The sequence below is a fragment of the Bos grunniens genome, chromosome 15 (assembly GCF_055505025.1).
Source record: "Bos grunniens cultivar Pamir isolate PY7600 chromosome 15, Bosgru_T2T1.0, whole genome shotgun sequence".
NCBI lineage: Eukaryota > Metazoa > Chordata > Mammalia > Artiodactyla > Bovidae > Bos > Bos grunniens.
In genome coordinates this window covers 29,192,141-29,210,562 of record NC_141179.1, presented here as the reverse complement: position 1 = coordinate 29,210,562, position 18,422 = coordinate 29,192,141, and the positions used below count along the sequence as shown (strand labels likewise).

At 49.0% G+C, this 18,422-nt stretch overlaps 1 protein-coding gene across 1 annotated transcript; it reads left to right on the top strand.

Annotated features, from left to right (window-relative positions):
- Positions 1–1,265: 1,265 nt before the first annotated feature.
- Positions 1,266–12,926, top strand: SMIM35 (small integral membrane protein 35). The gene is made up of 4 exons (XM_086339463.1): positions 1,266–1,692; positions 2,952–2,985; positions 3,689–3,823; positions 4,685–12,926. Exons 1-3 carry the CDS (start codon positions 1,317–1,319, stop codon positions 3,786–3,788), a joined length of 510 nt encoding a protein of 169 aa, XP_086195589.1. The 5' UTR covers positions 1,266–1,316; the 3' UTR covers positions 3,789–3,823; positions 4,685–12,926.
- The last annotated feature ends 5,496 nt before the right edge of the window (positions 12,927–18,422 follow it).

Genomic DNA, 18,422 nt, shown 5'->3' with positions numbered 1-18,422 from the left:
GATCCCCTGGAAAAGGATTTGGCAACCCACTCCAGTATTCTTGACTGGAAAATTCCTTGGACAGAGAAGTCTGGTGGGCTACAGTCCAGGGGGTCACAAAGAGTCAGACACGACTGAGCACACCCTGCTGCTGCTAAGTCGCTTTAATCGTGTCCCACTCTGTGCAACCCCATAGACGGCAGCCCACCAGGCTCCTCCGTCCATGGGCTTTTCCAGGCAAGAGTACTGGAGTGGGGTGCCACTGCCTTCTCCGCTGAGCACACACACAACATTAATTGAGCACTTCCTGTATGTCAGGTCTGCTCCCAAGTGCTCTGTATACAGCATCTCCATTAATCATCACCACAACTCCATGTGTATTTATTATTATAGTAATTTTTCATAAGAGCAAATTGAAGTCTAGTGAGGGAGAGGGATTTACTCAGGTCCCACATTTTACAAATGATGGGTGTGGGCTTCAGACACAAGCCTGGTGTACACCAAAGGCTGTACTTCCTGGCCTCATGGAACTCCTCTAGAGCCTGAGGATACCAGGCCCTGTAGATGGGAAATTATTCCATTTTTCCACACTCCCGGCCCCTCACCCAGCAAGAGTGGGCTGTCCCTCCTCTTCCTGCCGTGCCCTGGGAAGGGCTGAATCATCCCCGTTTGTCCCCATGGTCAGCCTCTCCCTGCAAATTGGGCTTCCTACTTTGCTTCTGCTTCAGTAGGTTTCCAATCTCTCTCTCTTCTTCCTTCTCTTTGTCTCTTTTTCTCAGTGTGGCTTAACAAATAAAATATAAATTTAGCTGAGAGCTTATACCACAAAAAGGGAAGAAGTGATGAGTATAAGCAGCTAACAGAACCCAGGGGGTTAACACCCTGCTACCACACATGAAGGTCTTGTGGGGAGAGGACTGAGGATCTGTGTGTCTTTGCTCTTGGGGGCATTCAGGCTGCCTTTGCTGCTTCCTGAAGAGATGTCCTGGGCTCCTCCCCGAAGAGCAGCGTCTTTATCAACAAGTAGAAAGCTGCAGCTTCTGGAAGGTGTCCCAACTCCAAATTATTTCTACTGTCAGAGGACTGCTACTTTGGAACAACAAGCTAACTCTTAAAAAAAAAAAATCAAATATCAGCCATTGACATCTTAGTATAGCTGAGGTTAACCAGCTAGCCCAGATCCAGAGTCTTTTATTTTATTTTTTTTTAAAGATACAAGCACCTCAATGTGCAAAGCAGCACTGTTTTGGTTTTTTTTTCCTTTTTTGAAGATTTTTTGGATGTAGACCATTTGCACAGTCTTTGTTGAAATTGTTAGAATATCGCTTCATTTGTTTATGTTCTTGTTTTCTGGCCATGAGGCACATGGGAATCTTAGCTCCCTAACCAGGGATCGAACCCGCACCCCTGCATTGGAAGGCAATGTCCTAACCACGGGACCACCAGGGAAGTTCCCAAGATCCAGATTCTTAGGGGACAGTCATTTTGATGGCAGTGAGGTGGGAGGAGAGGAAACTTGGAACAGGGTGCAATCAGTTGAGTCCGGGGCTGCGAGAGGGCTCTGGGCAGCTGGGCGAAGGCTGTGTGTCTCTGCAGGTGACGCCTCCATCAGCACCTTGGGCCTGATCCTCTGCGTGGGGCTGTCGCTGCTGCTCGTGTCCATCCTGGGCTACAGCCTGGCCAAGTGGTACCAGCGGGGGTACTGCTGGGAGGGTGAGTGAGCGCGGACCTTGTCACCCCAGCCCAGCCCAGCCCCTCCTCTTCCATGGTATTTGGCCAGGCCAGATGGGGCAGCAAACTCTTTAGAATGGTGTCATGCAAAAATATTTCCTGCGGTGGCAGCAGTGGTCGAAGACTTGGGTGGGGTGGCTGAGCCCTTGGGGTGGCTGAGCCCTTGAGTTGGCGGGGGTAGGGTTCTGGGGCCTTTATTGAATGGGGGGTTTTTCCCACACCCAGCAAACAGTTGGCTTCCTCCTCCCTCAGAACTCACAGGAGTCCACTCCCAGGCCTGTGTGGGCCCCAAGGCCAAGGGTGATGGGCTAGACTGCCTAAGCTCCAGATGTCTTTTCTACCCCTGGCTCCTTGTCCTCTCTTCTCCTGCCTGTTTGTCTCGGGGCCTTCTCCTGAGCTTGCTGATGCTTCAGTCCCACTGGGCATCTCCTGGAATTTGCTGGGGGTGCCCCCAACTCTGATTCACATCTTCATTTCCCATAGAACCCAGGAGATCTGGGAGGGTGTACTAGAGTCCTGGGGGCTTACCAGGTGGTGCTAGTGGTAAAGAACCTACCTGCCAGTGCAGGAGACATAAGAGACGTGGGTTCCATCCCTGGATTGGGAAGATCCCTGGAGGAGGGCATGGTGACCAACTCCAGCATTTTTGCCTGGAGAATCCTGTGGACAGAGGAGCCTGGTGGGCTACAGTCCATAGGGTCGAAAAGAGTTGGACACGAAGTCACTTAGCATGCACTAGAAGCAGAGAACATTTCCTGGACCTGCAGTTAAATTCAACAGCTTCCACGGATGTTTGTTGAGCACCTACTATGTGCCAACGTACTTGTGCCTAATATGATTTAAAAAAAAATTCCATGTGAAGATGAAATTTTTAGTCTCTGTGTTTTTTTTTTTTTTTTTAACAAAGATATGAGGCTAGAGTCACAGAGTTGGAAAGTGGTGGAGTCTGAATTCCAGCCTCCTTCCCAGAGTCATTAGTGCCCTTAATGGAGAGATCCCCAGTGGCAGGATCTATCCTCAAAGAGCTGGTGTTTCTGTCTAGAAAGAAGGGAATGTACCCAAGAGTTTGGAGCAGGAAGAAGACACTGAAGGAGCCTGGGAACCTCCCATGACATCCTGAGGCCCAGCCTAGCCATCCACACCTCCCAGACAGGCATGAGGGTGGAATATATGCTCCCAGAAGAGTGGTGGGTCACTCTCCCTGGAGGTACCAACCCTTTCTTTTCTTATTGTCTTTCTAGGGCCTAATTTTGTCTTCAACTTGTACCAAATCCGGTGAGTAGATTCAGGACAGATCGGAGTGGGATGGGTGGGGGAAGGCTATGTATGCTTGAGAAAGAATCAAAGATGGAGCTCAAACTTATTACTTCCCTTCCCTGTCTCCTCCCCATGGAGGAGCAAGCAAGAGAAAAGGGTGGAGCAGGTTCCACGTAGAAAGTTCCATGAAAGAAAACTTTAACACAGACAGGACATGGAAGATCCTAATGACAGTGATCTACTTAGCATTCACCCCTGGGTGGGCATCATCTGTTCATCCATCCATTCATATATTCACTCACCCATCATTTATTCAGTAAAGATTCTATTGCAGTAAGTATTGTGGCCTTAGTTTCTAAGGGTACAAAGATAACTTGGCATAGTATCTGTCTTTAAGCTGCCCGTGGTGGACACATGCCTGGTTACAGATATAATCTCAGACATAACATGCTGTCCAAAGAGAGGAGCAAATGAAGACAATTGGGGATTCAAGGAGTGTCCTGGGTTATTGCAAGAAGATTCAGAAAGTCCTCCTGTGATAAGTCGTTTCATCTGGTCTCTGCCACACAGCAGGCCTGCTTCTCATCTGGCCCAAGGGTTGGGTAACTCTCATTCCAGAAAATAAGTCAGTGAGTCACTGCTGGAAGTTTTTCCCATGCTCTGGTCCCAGAGAGAGGCCAGGTTCTCAGCCCCAGTAACTTGATTGGATGGTCTCTCTCAGGAACCTGAAGGATCTGGAGATGGGTCCTCCCTTCACCATCAGTGGCCACATTAGCAGTTCAGATGGAGGCTACATGAAGTTCTCAGACAGCCTGGTCTGATGAGGGGAGTGTCAACTTTCTGGAGCCCCAGAGAGGTGAGTGGAACATTGGTGAGCTCCTGAGTGAACCTGATGTCCCAGTGTGGTCCTCAGGTGGTTCAGGCACCCAAGCCTAGCACCAAAGATGGCTTGGAACCCACAGATAATGTGGTTCATCCTCCGGGGAGTGAGTGCTGTAGGAGATGATCTTGAGAGCAAAGACCTGGGATCATGCTGTCCCTGCCTCTTGCTCCACTGGGTCGCTCCTTTTACTCCTGTCCACCTGATCCGTGCCTTTCTTTCCTTTCTAATCAGATGGAAGTTTTTAGAATGGAGCTTTCTATCTCAACCCTTTGCTCTGAGATGAAGGCTCCAGATGGCCACCCTCTCCAAGAAGCATCACTGTAGAACTTCTGAACTTGTTGAACTTTCTAAGCCCAGGAGCCGTTCTTGCTTCCCGGCTGGTGAACCCCATGATCACACCTTTCCTTGCCTGCCTTTAAGCCCATCCCTCTTTGCATCACAGTTGCTTTCTCCCATCTAAACACTTTTCCCTTCCAGCAGTCCCTCATGGACCCTCAGTTTGATTTCTCTCCCATCTCCACATAGGACCCCACACTCAGCTCCTCTATATGTTTCTCCCTCTGCCCATATGTGATGGTTCAGAGCAGCAGTCCCCAATCTTTTTGACATCAGGAACCAGTTTTGTGGAAGACAATTTTTCCACAGATGGGCATGGGGGGTGGTTTCGAGATGATTCAAGCATTTTCATTTATTGTGCAATTTATCTCTATGATTAGTACATCAGTTCCACCTCAGATCATCCGGCTTTAGATCCCGGAAGTTGAGGAGCCCTGGTTTAGAGGAATCCTTTCCAAGACTCATTTCTTTGTCATGTCCCCTTATCTTTTTCTGCAGGAGGAGGCTCCTGGCTCAGAATCCACCCCTCTTGGGCTTCCCCTGCCTTCAACCCCTGGGTCTTCAAGGCCTGGCCTGGCCCCTCTTGTGAACATTGAGGAGTCTTCTCTTGGGACACCCCAGCCTGCAGCATGAGAGTCCCCGGGAGAGTCAGACCTCTGGGAACAAACTCTGTGATGTCACAGCGGCTTTCTCACAGAAACCAAGAGAAGGCCATTTCCTGAGGAGGAGGGGCTGGTTCCTGGGGGGCTCCTGAGCCTGTGGCCACAGGTTCCAGGTGCCCTGGAGAGCAGAGCCCTCCCAGCTGGGCGGCGTGGGTGGGGCTTGGAGATTCCGGAGGGGAGCTCTCCATTGGGCATCCCCAGCCACTTCCCCTGGGGGACTGACACCAGGGCCAGAAAACCTGTCATAGCCTCCACAGGCAAAGTCATGTGGGAGGAAGGGTCATTCCAGATGCTTTTAAACCTTCCTACCAGAAGCCAACTTCTCCTGAGAGCTGTATACTGAGCTTAGGCCTTGACTCTGCCCTGCCCCCCTCTGCCCTGGGTTCTGGCACTTTCCGCAAGTCCCCCCACCTCACTACCCAACCCCTCATGCCCTCCCACACATCTGTCCACCACCTGTGTCTGTTTCCCTTGCTACTGACCAGCGTCTGTGCCTCCCAGACAATTTTGAGGGCAGTACTGAGAACAGTCTAGAGACAAATTCTTATTTTTAGGTTCCTGTGATGGGGAGGGCCTGGTGTAGATAGCTGTCTCTCCCATGTACTCCGTTTCCTGTGCAAGGCCTGCCTTGTAATGTGGAAAGTGGACCAGAAATGGTGAGAATGGGGGAAGAGGAACCTAGATTAGCCTGAAATAAACCAGATAATGCACATGGGAAATCAACAACCAAGTATAGCTTAGTGGACAGAACAGTTAGTTCATGAGTCATGACTCCTTCCTCCAGTCTATACCTTACTGGACCTGAGGTGGGGCCCAAACTGGGATGTCAGCTTGCATGCTAAGCTGCTTCAGTTGTGTCTGACTCTGTGCGATCCATGGACTGTAGCCTGCCAGGCTCCTGTTCACGGGATTCTCCAGGCAAGAATACTGGAGTGGGTTGCTGTTTCCTTCTCCGGGGGGTCTTCCCAAGCCAGGGATTGAACCTGTGTCTTCTGCATTGGCAGACGGGTTCTTTACCACTAGCGCCTCCTGGGAAGCCCCGGGATGTCACTTTAGTAGGTACTTTATGCAGCATTGTTCAGTCCAGAGGGACTGAATTCCTGAGGCAGCTGTGGATGGAGCAGGGTCTAATGGAGGTCCTGCCATTGGTGAAAACAGCAGTTAGAGCTACCAGCCACTGGTCTCCCTGATGATGTCCCAGAACAAGGCCAATAATATACAGAGGCCCAAGACCATAATAGGTGAAGAGAAAAGTCACATTTGTCCTCCTGTCCTCTCTTTTCTGAAGCCTGGTTTCTTTCTTGTTTTGGATTTTAACAGATTGACTCGCCAGGGCCTGGGGGCCATTCTCCCGACAGAGCCAGGTTACAACTTAATAAGCCAAGTCTCTGCCTTTGGAGGTCTTTGGCTGGGCCCCAACTCCTCTATTCCTGGGTAGGTGGAGGTGGGGAGGGGCCCCCTAGACTCTGGACCCCTCCCTTCCTTGAAGGCCCATTGGGAGAGGTGTGGGGAGGGGCTAAGGGCTGACCTGGTGCCCTTCCTCCTTGCATTTCAGTTCTGAGGGCTGAGCACCATTGCTTAACCCAAGGGGGTGTCCAGTATCAGTAAACGCTCAGCTGCGCCCTGCTCAGTGTGGATCCTGGGTCTGCAGCCCTGGCAGGGCCTCCCTAACCCCTGAAAGTGACCTGGGGAAACCTCAAAGGCTAGGGTCCTGGGCCCAGGTGGTCTTGGCCCCAGGTTTGATGGCTGCAGGTAGGGAGACAGGGACAGCTGCCCTAGGCTGGGAGAATGGAGGGTATTTCCTATCCTGGGGAGCGGAACTGAGACCCCGCCACTTCCTCTTTTTGGGTCCTCTGACGTGTTCCCTGTCCTCTCTGCCTCCCCCTCGTTTTCCTCACTTCCGGTGTCTGACTGGCTAATGCAGCTTTCTTTACCCTGGACTCTACATCTTTCTGTTGGGGGCAGATTCCAGCTCATTCAGAAATGGCGAGGGAGCAGATGTCTAGAAATCTGGCTCCAAGTCTGGTTATTTGCTGGGCACCTTGACCCATGGCGATGCCAGCACCGCCCCCGCCACCCAGGCCCTCCCCTTCCTCGTAACTTTTCTTCACCTCCCTGGCCCCAGGAGCCAGGAGGCAGTCATGGACAGCCCGCAGTTCTGTGGACTGGCTGTTCCCAGGCCACTGACTGACACCCTGTTCCTCTTTGGAGTCTTTGCCAAGGCTGTTCTCCTGCCTAGAATGCCTTCTCCCCCCAACCCCCACCCCCGGCCACATCTAATCTCCATGGTTGGCTCAAGTCTCATCTTTCCTGTGGCTTCCCTTGGACTCTAGACTTGATGCCACCCAAGCAGGCAGGGTTAAGTCCCACAGGTTTTTAGTAACCATTAAAAGTGGAGTCAATAGGAGGTGCTTAATAAATGCCAGCTGAGTGGAAGGAAACACCCACTGTGGCCACAGAAGCCTGCCTGGTGCTAGAGAAAGATGCCCAGGTGACATGAGGAAGAGAAGAAACTGCTTATACAGTGCAGAGTCTGCAGAGTGCAGTGCACTTCCACACACACCACTGTGTCTTGAGCCTGGTGGCAACCTTGTGATGTGGAGATGACTATCAGTCTCATTTTACATATAGAGAGATTGATGCTCAGAGAGTTGGTATTCTTTGCCTAAGGCTGCACAGCCAGCAACTGACAGAGGCAAGGCCTCATGGATACAGCCCGACCTCTGGGCTTGGAGGGAGGAGCACTGTAGAACAGGGTCTGGGGTAGAACCTGTCCTGCCATGCTCTGTGGTCACGGGCAGTCACTTCACCATCCTGGGATTAAATTGCAGCATCTGACACTTAAGGGACTACTTCCTCAAGACCCCTCTCTGTTACTTGAAGCAGAAAAAGAGTCCTATCTTTTTTTTTTCTTTTCCAAATCTCTGGGCTCTCTGAGAATTGGGCCATAAAGAAAGCAGAATGCCGAAGAACTGATGCCTTCAAACTGTGGTGCTGAAGAAAACTCTTGAGAGTTCCTTGGACAGCAAGGAGATCATACCAGTCTATCTTAAAGGAAACCCTGAATATTCATTGGAAGGACTGAGGCTGAAGCTGAAGCTCCAATACTTTGGTCACTTGATTCGAAGAGTGACTCATAGGAAAAGACCCTGATGCTGGGAAAGACTGAGGGCAGGAGGAGAAGGGGACAACAGAAGATGAGATGGCTGGATGGCATCACTGATGCAATGAACATGAACTTGGGCAAACTCTGGGAGATGGTGAGAGCAAGGAAGGCCTGGAGTGGTGCAGTCCATGGGGTCATGAAGAGTCAGATGTGACTAGGCGACTGAATAACAACTCTGTGTTTAGTGCCACAGAGCTGGCACTTAGTAGGCATACCATAATTTGAGTGGCTGCCTATAGCAGAAAAGAGAAGAGAAAACTCCCTAGGGCACTCTGTTGTCTTCTCTGTGAGTGACAGTGCTGCTTTCCCCATTTAATCCCACTTCTCTGTGATCTGCTGAGCGTTGCTTATCTTTTGGAGCACTCTGCCAGAAGAGCCAGTTGTGTGTGGCCCTGGTGTGTGGCCATTCCCATCCAGGCTGGATTCTCCAGAGGTGAGCTTTTGCACTCTCCTTAGTGGATTCTGACTTCCTGTATCTGAGGAGCCTGGGCAGTACTATATTTCATGGCCACTGACCAAAAATGCCCTGCAGGCTCGTTTCACACCCAGCTTCTCACCAACAAGAGCTTCTTCAGGTGTTCAGGCATCGGGATCCGTTGTGAACTTTGAAAAAGGAAAAAGATGGAAAATCATCCACATTGTCGTAAACTGTGCTTCCAGCTAAATGAGTGTTTCCTTATATAGCATGTGCAGAGTCACGGAAAATTATATTCCTGCTTCTCTGGTGGCTCAATAGTAGAAGAACCCACCTGCAATGCAGGAGACGTGAGTCGGGAAGATCCCTGGAGAAGGAAATGGCTACCCACTCCAGTATTCTTGCCTGGAGAATCCCATGGACAGAGGAACCTGGCGAGCTACAGTCCATGGGGTCATAAAGAGTTGAATATGACTTAGCAACTAAACCACCACAGTTCAGTGCATTTCATACACAAAAGAGGCACGTATAAAGTGTAGTGATAACTCTCTAACACAGGAGGTGGCAGCTGAAAGGTGATGGCTGCAGTTCCCTTTGACCCTGATAGTTTAGGATCCTAAATATGACTTTGTCTTTTTTTTGACCCTGGCTAAGACCGATGAGTACTGAAGACTGGACCATTTCCAACCTATCCCTTCTTGAGCAGGAAGGTGAAACACTAACACACACCTCGGATTAGTGCAAGACAGGGACTTCAAATGCACTGTCTCATTTCATCCTCCCCGTCTCCCAGGCTAGGGAACAGAGGCTCAGGGTCTGGAGAAAAGATTTGCTTAAGGCCAGGTAAGACTGTATTTTCTTTGTAACTCTTCCTCACTTTTAGCCTCTGCCCAAACTAGCAGCTCTCCGAGATCCCTGGCCCCCAAGGAAGCAGGCCCCTCCCTCTGGTCTCTCATCTCTTTTCCAGCCCCCTGGTGTGCTGAGAAGGACTTCTCAGAAGCCAGGGCTCTCCAGGCCCTGTCCTCAGCTGTGAGTTTCTCATCGACCCATTCTTCAATCTTTCTTTTACTTTTTATACTCCCTTTCACCTCCAAATCATCAAATTCTGCTTATTTTTTTAAATTTTAAAGCAAGATTTTAAAAAATATATAATTTATTAATTCTTGGGTCTTTGTTGCTGTGTGGGCTTTTCTCTAGTTTTGGGGAGAGGAGGCTAATCTGTAGTTGTGGTGCATGGGCTTCTCAGTGGTGGCTTCTCTCATTGTGGAGGACAGGCTCTGGGGGAGCATGGGCTACAGTTATTGTGGCTCATGAATTCTAGAGCACAGGCTTAATAGTTGTGGCTCATGGACTTAGCTGCTCCGTGCCATGTGGGATCTTCCCAGACCAGGAATGGAACCCACATCTCCTGCATTGGCAGGCAGTGTCTTTACCACTGAGCCACCAGGGAAGCCCAATTCTGCCCATTCTTTATGTCAGCTCAATTTTCACTTCTCCAGAGGAACTCCTTCAAGACCTATGGACCTCCTTGTCTTTTAGTCCTTAATTCCAGATACTCTCCTGTAACCTAATTATTGATCATTCCCTTGTATTCATTCATTCTTACAGTTTCTTTAACAGGTCAAGAACTGTGCTAGGCACTATGAGGGAATACATTCCCTCTTGAGAGTAACCTCACTCTCCCCTACTTGATGGGTACTTCTTGCTGGCAAAATTCAGAACTTACACCTATTCTAAGTTCTTTATGGTGCCTTGTACAGCTCTGACCATAGCCAGTGACTCCTCAGGAAATTATGTTGTAGGAATCTTCAGTCTCTTCGGGGAATCTTGGTTGTTGCTTCATCCCTGGACCAATCCTGGGTGCTCTGAAAAACCGGAACTTTTGATTCTGTCTTCCCAACCTCAACCCTTTGATCATCCAGCGACATAAATCTGGAGAAGGTGCAGATCTTCTATTTGAGTTTTTCTATTTGAGGGTTAAACTAAGGGATGGCCAAACCCATGAAGAAGCTGGGCAGGTGAGGAGGGGGCTCTGAACTTCTGTAGCTCCCTTTCCAGTTTTAAGGACCTTGCCCCATGCCAGTGTCTTCCTGCTCCTCTCTCTGGCCCAGGGTTCTGAGAACCTCAAAGTGGGAGCAGATGGGTCTTTCCTTACAGTATTTTTAAAAGTGCTTAGTGATCAAAAAACCATCTAGAAGCAGTGATATTTAAGCAGTTCTAGTACAAAACAGGAAGCCAGTGGCCTGGTGAATTCTCACACTTGGGGACCAGAAGTGAAAATGTTCTGCCTGCCCAGAGCAGCAGCAGGTCAACAAAACAACAGGTGGGGTGGTGCTGGAGGCCCTGCCAGACTCCCTGTCTTCTGGGTTGTCCCTGCAGAGCCTTGGGGGCTATCTCCCCTTCTCCAATGCCTAGGAGGAGGTTTCTCATACACAGGCAGGGGGCCATGGGGAGGGAGAGGGGTGGAAAATGTAAGAAGCCTCATCTTCAGGTCTAGCCCCAGTAGCTGGTGGGCCCCAGGTGCCTTGTTTGTAATAAGGTTGCCGCTGGACTTGAGGATTCTGAGGTCCCCTCCAGCTGCAAGGCTGTTTCAGAGTGTGGGTGACTTCAGTTCCATGGGGCTGGGGGAGGGGGGCAGGAGACGAGGTAGGCAGAGACACCTGAATGTGTTGCATATGTGTGCTTGTGTGTGTGTGTGTGTGCTGCAGAGGTGAGCCAAGGAAGACAGGGATGTCTTGTTGCCTGCTGTATTCCCAGAGGGCCTGCCCATGACTAGTGTTCAATGAATGTTTGCTGAAGGGGTGAATGGCTGCCTGCTCAATGTTTTCATGGTCCCCTACCTTGCTTCCTGACCACATCCCCTTGCTCTAGGCTTCCTGTTTAGTCTGTAGCCCTGAGTACCTTCAGTACCTAAGAGCTATAGGGTGAAAATAGCAGGGAAGGGAATAATCATGGTATAATGTGACTAAATCAAGATGATAAGCCTGAAAACAAAATCAAATTTATGTACTACCTGCTTTCTTTTGGTGCTAATGTCTGCCAAGTATCCATTCAGCCCCAGGCTACTGTTACCATCATTGCTATCTCATGTTGGATATTATTTCTTCGACATATTTCACATGCATTTCTCTGTGAAGAAATCCGTTTGTTCAGGCATTCACTTATTCATCAAAAATGTGTTGAGCACCTAGGCTATATATTAGCCACTGGTTTAGCATGAAGGATACAGAGATAAACCAAGAGGAGTCTCTGTCTCCAAGAGCTCAGGTTGAAATGAGTACTGCATGTTGTAGGCACAATGACAGCAGTTGCCCAGCGAATTCAGGAGCAGAGTCATTGAGAATATTCTCTCCATTTGGCAGATGAGAAGACTGGGGCCCAGAGTTGACAAGATAAGATTAAGCTAGGGCTTCCCTGGTGGCTCAGATGGTAAAGTGTCTGCTTGCAGTGCGGGAGACCCAGGTTTGATTCCTGGGTCAGGAAGATCCCCTGGAGAAGGAAACAGCAACCCGCTCCAGTATTCTTGCCTGGAAAATCCCATGGATGGAGAAGCCTGGAAGGCTACAGTCCATGGGGTCGCAAAGAGTCAAACGTGACTGAACGACTTAACTTTCAGTTTCAGGTGAGGGTAGAACTCAGGTCTCCTGAGATCTGTTCCATTCCTAAGCACTCTTTACACTCCCTGGGTTTGTCACCTCTTCCCTTTTACCCTTGGGGCATCTCTAGACCAACCACCTTGCCTTGGAAGCCTGTCCATGCAGCCTGAGTGGACAGATGGACACTTGTGCCATGTGAGTGTCTTGCTTTCTTCACTCTGTTACAGCATGCTGCAGCACTTGTTCTGCTACACGTGTGGTCTCTTTGTCCCCTGTTTGAATTGTGGGCTCAGATCTTACAATATTTCAAGTTTTGGGAGAGTCTCCCAACCTCACTTAGCATCATCTAATAAACTGTGTATTTTACTCCTTTCAATTCAGTCCAACAAATGTGCATTGAACATTCTAGCTGGACCAAATGCTCCTGCCGTGACCCCCATGCATGTCTCCATCACAGCAGGTTCAGCTGATGCCTCTTATGACCCCGTACATCTTCTTGGCTCCACACCTAGTTCTGGCCAGTTCTGAGTGGGCTCCAACTGACTTTGTGCTGATAAGTCTCTTCTCCAGTGCCCACTGCACATCACTTGCTTCCTGCCCTGGCTCCTCCTGTTCCGGCAAAGCCCACACAGCACCTTGCACAGGACCCTGAGAATGCAGAGGAGTCAACATCTCTGCAGGAACCTCAAGCAGGGGAATTCAGGAACTGATGGATCAGGACTTCTGTTCTCAGGGGATGTTTGGAGGAGGACTCTCTGTATGCTCCAATTAACATTCCGGTGGGATCAATTGCTCCCAGCATGACCAGTTTGATAAACTATTCTTGTTTTGGCTTTTCCTTCTCCTGGTCCCTTGCTCTTGTTCCCTGTGCTTAACTTCTAAATAAACTACCTTCCCACAAGTCCTTGAATCAGGCTCTGCTTCTGAATGGAGAAGTTTAGGCTGCCAGCAATGACTTCCTTATATTGCAAACCTGTCTGTATTCATTTATGTACTTGCTCGCTCATTCATTCCATCCCCAAATACAAACTGAGCGTCTACATTCTAGGTTTGGGAATGTAGGAGTAAATGAAAGAGATAAAGTCCCTGCTTTCACATATCTTATATTTTCTTGGGAGTGACAGGCTATGAGCAAATAAACATATAAATAGATCATATCATTTTAGATAATGATAAGTGCTCTGAAGGCAAAAAGCTGGAGATGGAGGGATAGAACAGAGTTGGGGAGGATACTTGGATAGGGTGGTCAGTGAAGACTTCTCCAAGGAGGCTCCATTTGAGGAGACACTTGAATCAAATGAGGAGGGCATTCAGGAGAAGACCTGGGAGGAACAAGGGCTAATGACCTGAGATAGACATTAGACTGAAGCAGAGTGGGCAGGGGGAGATTGCAGGAGGTATGTCAGGAGAGTGGGCAGATACCAGCTCATCTGGACTTTACCAAGATCAAAGGAGAGGGCTTCCAGCAGAGGAATAACATGACCTGAGTCATATGTTATGAAGATCATGTAGGTTACTGTACTAGATTAAGTATACTGTACAAATCACACTGGATTAGATTAAGGGAGCAGGAGTGGAAGCGGAGGGGCAGGAAGGGGATGAACAGTGGTCCAGGTGAGACAAGACAAGACAATGGATTTGACCAGGATAATACTGTGGGGGTGGTGATAAGTGATTGGATTCACCTATTTGGAAGGTAGAGCTGATTAGGACCTACCTGGTGGATCAGATGTGGGTTGTGGAAGAATGACTCCTGATTTTTTGTTATGAACAACTAGGTAAATGACGGTGCCATTTGGAGGGGAAGACTTGGGGAGGAATGAGTGTGTGAGGGAGTCAAGAGTTCTGTTTTAGGCGTATTTTTGAGATGCGTGCTAGACATCTAAATGGAGCTGCTCAGGGGGCATTAGAATTCAGAAGTCCTGCTCAGACTTTTGGAAGTCATCAGCATCCAGATAGCATTTAAATGTATGGACTGGGAGATATCCTCTAGGAGTAGTGAGGAGAGAAGGGTTGAGTTTAACAGAACAAGCAGCAAGTCATCAAGTTGTCCTCCAAAGGAGTGACTCTCAGACTTTGATGTGTACGTGAATCGCCTGAAACTTGATTATTTGTAACTTACTGACTAAGCAGGTCCCTGGGCACTAGCCTTAGAAATTCTGAGCCTTGGAGAGAAGCTTAGGAAGACAAGTAGCCCCAGATGGTTTAAATGTAGGTTATACTTTGAGAAACTGTTCTGGGGGATAGGTAGAGGGTGGGAAGGGGAGGACAAGAATAGTGCTAGCGTTGGGGTGACTAGATAGCAGGATCCTAAAGAATGTTTCTGTTCTCTCCAGGGCTGTCATGAGGCCTTACCCTCCACCAGCCCCTCCTTCCATGTACGGAGAGGTATACCGTGTGGCACCCAGACTGTCCTCTGGCAGTCATGGACCAGTCTTTGCCAGGCACCCCTCCTACCCCAGAACTAACCAGCCCTACAGAGCAGCTGACTTATGAAAAACCCTTGACTTCACCCCTGTGATGGATGGGCTGTCACTGTCCAAGGAACAACATGGTACCAATGACACTGGGATCTGCAAGACAGGTGCCCAGCACAGGTGTCACTAAGAGCAGAGGAATGGCAGCCCAGTTTTCCTCAAGGCGAGTGACCATCAGATGAGTATTCTAACTGCAGCGGGGCTTGATGGGCATCTCCACACCTTTGGATGTGGACTCAAACTAAGTGTATCACAGTACTAAAGTTTTCACATCTGAAAACTCCGAGCCTCAGCTCCAAGCCCTCATCCAGCGCCAGGTCTGCCTTGCCAACTGCTGGAGGAACTTTCCCTTGGCTGACTTGTCATATTGACTCCAGAACTTACCATCTCCCCTCTATCCCCTGCCCATATATCTCCCTTCCATGGCCATATTTCACTTTTCTTATCATCCACATTCAAGTATGTGTGTGCGTAGTTGCTCAGTCCTGTCTGACTCTTTGTGACCTCAAGGACTGTAGCCCTCCAGGTTCCTCTGTCCGTGGGATTCTCCAGGCAAGAATACTGGAGTGGGTTGCCATGCCCTCCTCCAGGGGATCTTCCCAACCCAGGGATCAAACCCAGGTCTCCCACATTGCAGGCAGATTTTTTACCGTCTGAGCCACCAGGGAAGCCCACACTGAAGTATGATTAGTATCAATACCTCTGGTTCCTGTTTCTCTCACTCCAGCCAATCATCAAGTCTTGCCAATTCTCCCTTCGAAAATGTCTTTGGAATCTGTCACTTCCTTTCCATTCCCACTGTCCCTGCTCATTTGATTGGATTATCATTTAAGCCTCTGGTGTGGAATGGATGTTTGTGGTCCCACCGTTCATCTGTTGACGCCCTAACCCCTGAAGTGCTGGTATTAGGAGGCGGAGCCTTTGGCATGTGCTTAGGGTTAGATGAGGTTGTGAGAATGGAGCCTTCGCAATGGAAAAAAGGGTCCTTATAAGAAGAGGAAGAGAAACCAGAGCTCTCTGCCACCCCTCCTCCATCCCACCCCGCTCAGTAAGGAGAAGGAGAAGCACCCATCGTGAATCTTTAGCCTCATCTGCAAGTCAGGAAGAGAGCCCTCACTAAGAAATGAATCTGCCAACAGTTTGGTCTTGGATGTCCCAGCCTCCAGCACAATGAAAAATAATTTTGTGCTGTTGAAGCCACGCAGCCTACAGTATTTTGTTATAGCAGCTTGAGCCAATACATCTCCCGTTCCATTTCTCTGCCTCTTGCCTTCGTCTGTTGTGTGGATAGCAGTGTCTTTCATGACACTTCTCAGTGATTATAGTCATATATACTTGTTGTTGAGCAGCTTGGTGCTTACCTTCATAACCAGAAGGGGCCCTCCATGAAGCTGTGCGTCTTTCGTTCACCATTCTTGACCCAGGGCTGAGTACCACGTTGGGCGCGTAGCAAGAGGTTACTAATATACTCCTTCAAGAAATGAAATGCTGATAAAGAATGCCTCCGACCAGTTCTCTCAGCTTTCTTCCTGGTCCCTTCTGACTCACGCCTGGGGGGCTGACCAGGGTTATCTTTCTGAAACACGAATTTCACTGCACTCAACCCTTCTTTTGTCAGTGCTTACTGGACCCTGTCAGTGTTTACCAGCACCCTTTCTGAATGTTTATGGGCGTGATAACAAAGTTAAGATCAAGCTGATAGTGAGGAAAGGTGTGGTGGATCAGTAATAAAAATGATCATAAGTGATTAATACAAATTTTTAAATTGTGGATTTGCTTTAAAAGAAACCCCCAAGCCCACGAGTACCACAGGAAATGGATGAGTCATGCGTTCCAAGTATCTAGTGTCCTCTAGATTGGGGCTTGATAAAATCAGCCCTAACTGCTAGAACTACCTCGCTTGGTTACCAGTGTACTGTCCCAGGTGGGCATCATGTTAGTGTCCCCTTCTCTGCTGTTCGCAGGTGGGGCTCAGAGACCACCGCCCTCAACCCACGCTGCCATGTGGGCTCCATTCGGTGAAATGGGTGGGACTATCTCAGGAGTCACGACCCGACCTGTGCGACCCTGTGTGCATTGGGAATGGGGTGGAAAGAAATGGAGATCAGGGAAGACAAGGGAGACCCGTTGACCATGGCTATTTACAAACTCAGGAAAGCACAGTTCAATAGAATTTCCTCTTCAGCGGAGCTGACCCATTTCCCCTCTCCTTAAAGAGGAAGTTCCATTAGCTCATAGAAACGCAGAGTCACCCATTCCTCAGCTTGGAAAAGCCCTCACAGGAGGTTTCTCAGTGTAGGAACAGACAGGGATGTCTCTTGGGGACTTTATTCCAAATTCCTGAGAAGTCTGGTGGCATCTCACCACTGTTTGGAGGAACTCTCTCAGTTTCTCCCATGGCCCTGGTGCTGGGCAGTCTGAGCTGAAAAGGGGAGGAGACCCAGCCCAAACTCGCACCCATTCCACATCCTCAGACCCCCTCTCTCTTGAATCTTCATATTCAACATCTTGGCCAGCCCTCATCCAACCTGCCCCAGGGGCCTTTCCATTTCCAACACTCAGTTCCAGGAGAAAGTGACCAATCTCACACTTCTTACCAATCTGACAAGAAGACCTTTGGGGAAAAGTCTGAGCAGGTCCCAAACAGTGTGAGATACGTCAAGTTCTGTGAAGGTGATAGGATCAGGGCTTCCCCGGAACTGGTTAGTTTCTCAGATTAAGAGGGGAGAGGTGTGGTTGGAGACAACATAGTGGAACAGAGATGCGGTGTCCCTGGGCACCTCCTGGAGGATCCAGGATGTGACAGAGAGCAAAGTGTACCCAGACTCAGGCCTCGAGCCCTGGGTCTGCTCCACCCGCTGGGCTGAGCTTGGGGAGAGCCTCAAACCCACATGTGGCTTTTCGTGGAAGGAGGAGGCTGCTTTTAGAATTGAATGCAGATGGCTTCCGCCCTTATGAGAAGTACCTCTGGGACACACTTCCAGGTTGGGGGTAGCAGTTGGTGGGTTCCAGGGACACCTGGTTTGCTGTCTTCCTGGAAGGGAGGGGCCATCGGGGTCTCCTTTCAAGTTGTCAGAATTCACATCCAAAACACAGTGTTCTCTGTCCCATGGTTTCCTTTTCAGTCTTCCTAAAGAACCAACTCACTGGAAAAGACCCTGATGCTGGGCACGATTGAGGGCAGGAGGAGAAGGGGATGGCAGAGGATGAGATGGTTGGAAGGCATCACCAACTCAATGACTTGAGTTTGAGCAAACTCTGGGAGACAGTGAAGGACAGGGAAGCCTGGGGTGCTGCAGTTCATTGGGTCGCAGAGTTGGACACGACTTAGTGACTGGACAATTACAACAACAAAGAACCTCTGCATACTCTTTCATTTATATCCATTTTCAGTATCTCTCATTATATTACATAATTTTTACATTATCATTCTTTTTTTTTTTTTGGTGGCACCCCATGACTTATGGGATCTTGGTTCCCGGACCAGGGATCGAACTCGGGCCCTTGTCACTGAAAGCTCAGGGTCCTAACCACTGGACTGCCAGGGAATTCCTTCATTATCTTTGCTTACCTTCTCTTTCAACAATTTTGTCATATATTTAATATACATTTTTAAAGATCTCTTTCATTTTCACCAGTTTCCAGGAAAAACTGTTCATTTCCCTTTACAGCTTTACAAGTCAACAACATACAGCTGAAGCCAACACAACACTGTAAAGCAATTATCCTCCAATTAAAAATTTAAAAAAACAAAGTCAATGTCAGCTACCTATGCCTGGAATACCATACACCTGGTACGTTAAACTGTTTATGTATGATCTCGTTTAAACCTCCCAACATCCCCACGAGGAATTATTATTCCCATTTTATAGATGAGGAAACGGGGACTTAGTAAGGAATTTGCCCAAGGTCACAGGCAA

Excerpts from the sequence above, each read along its gene's own strand:
- SMIM35 (XM_086339463.1), top strand. The coding sequence starts at position 1,317 with ATGTTCTTGTTTTCTGGCCATGAGGCACATGGGAATCTTAGCTCCCTA. Across the intron at positions 1,693-2,951 it reads GCGGGGGTACTGCTGGGAGG|GGCCTAATTTTGTCTTCAAC; the intron begins GTGAGTGAGCGC and ends TTGTCTTTCTAG. Across the intron at positions 2,986-3,688 it reads TTCAACTTGTACCAAATCCG|GAACCTGAAGGATCTGGAGA; the intron begins GTGAGTAGATTC and ends GGTCTCTCTCAG.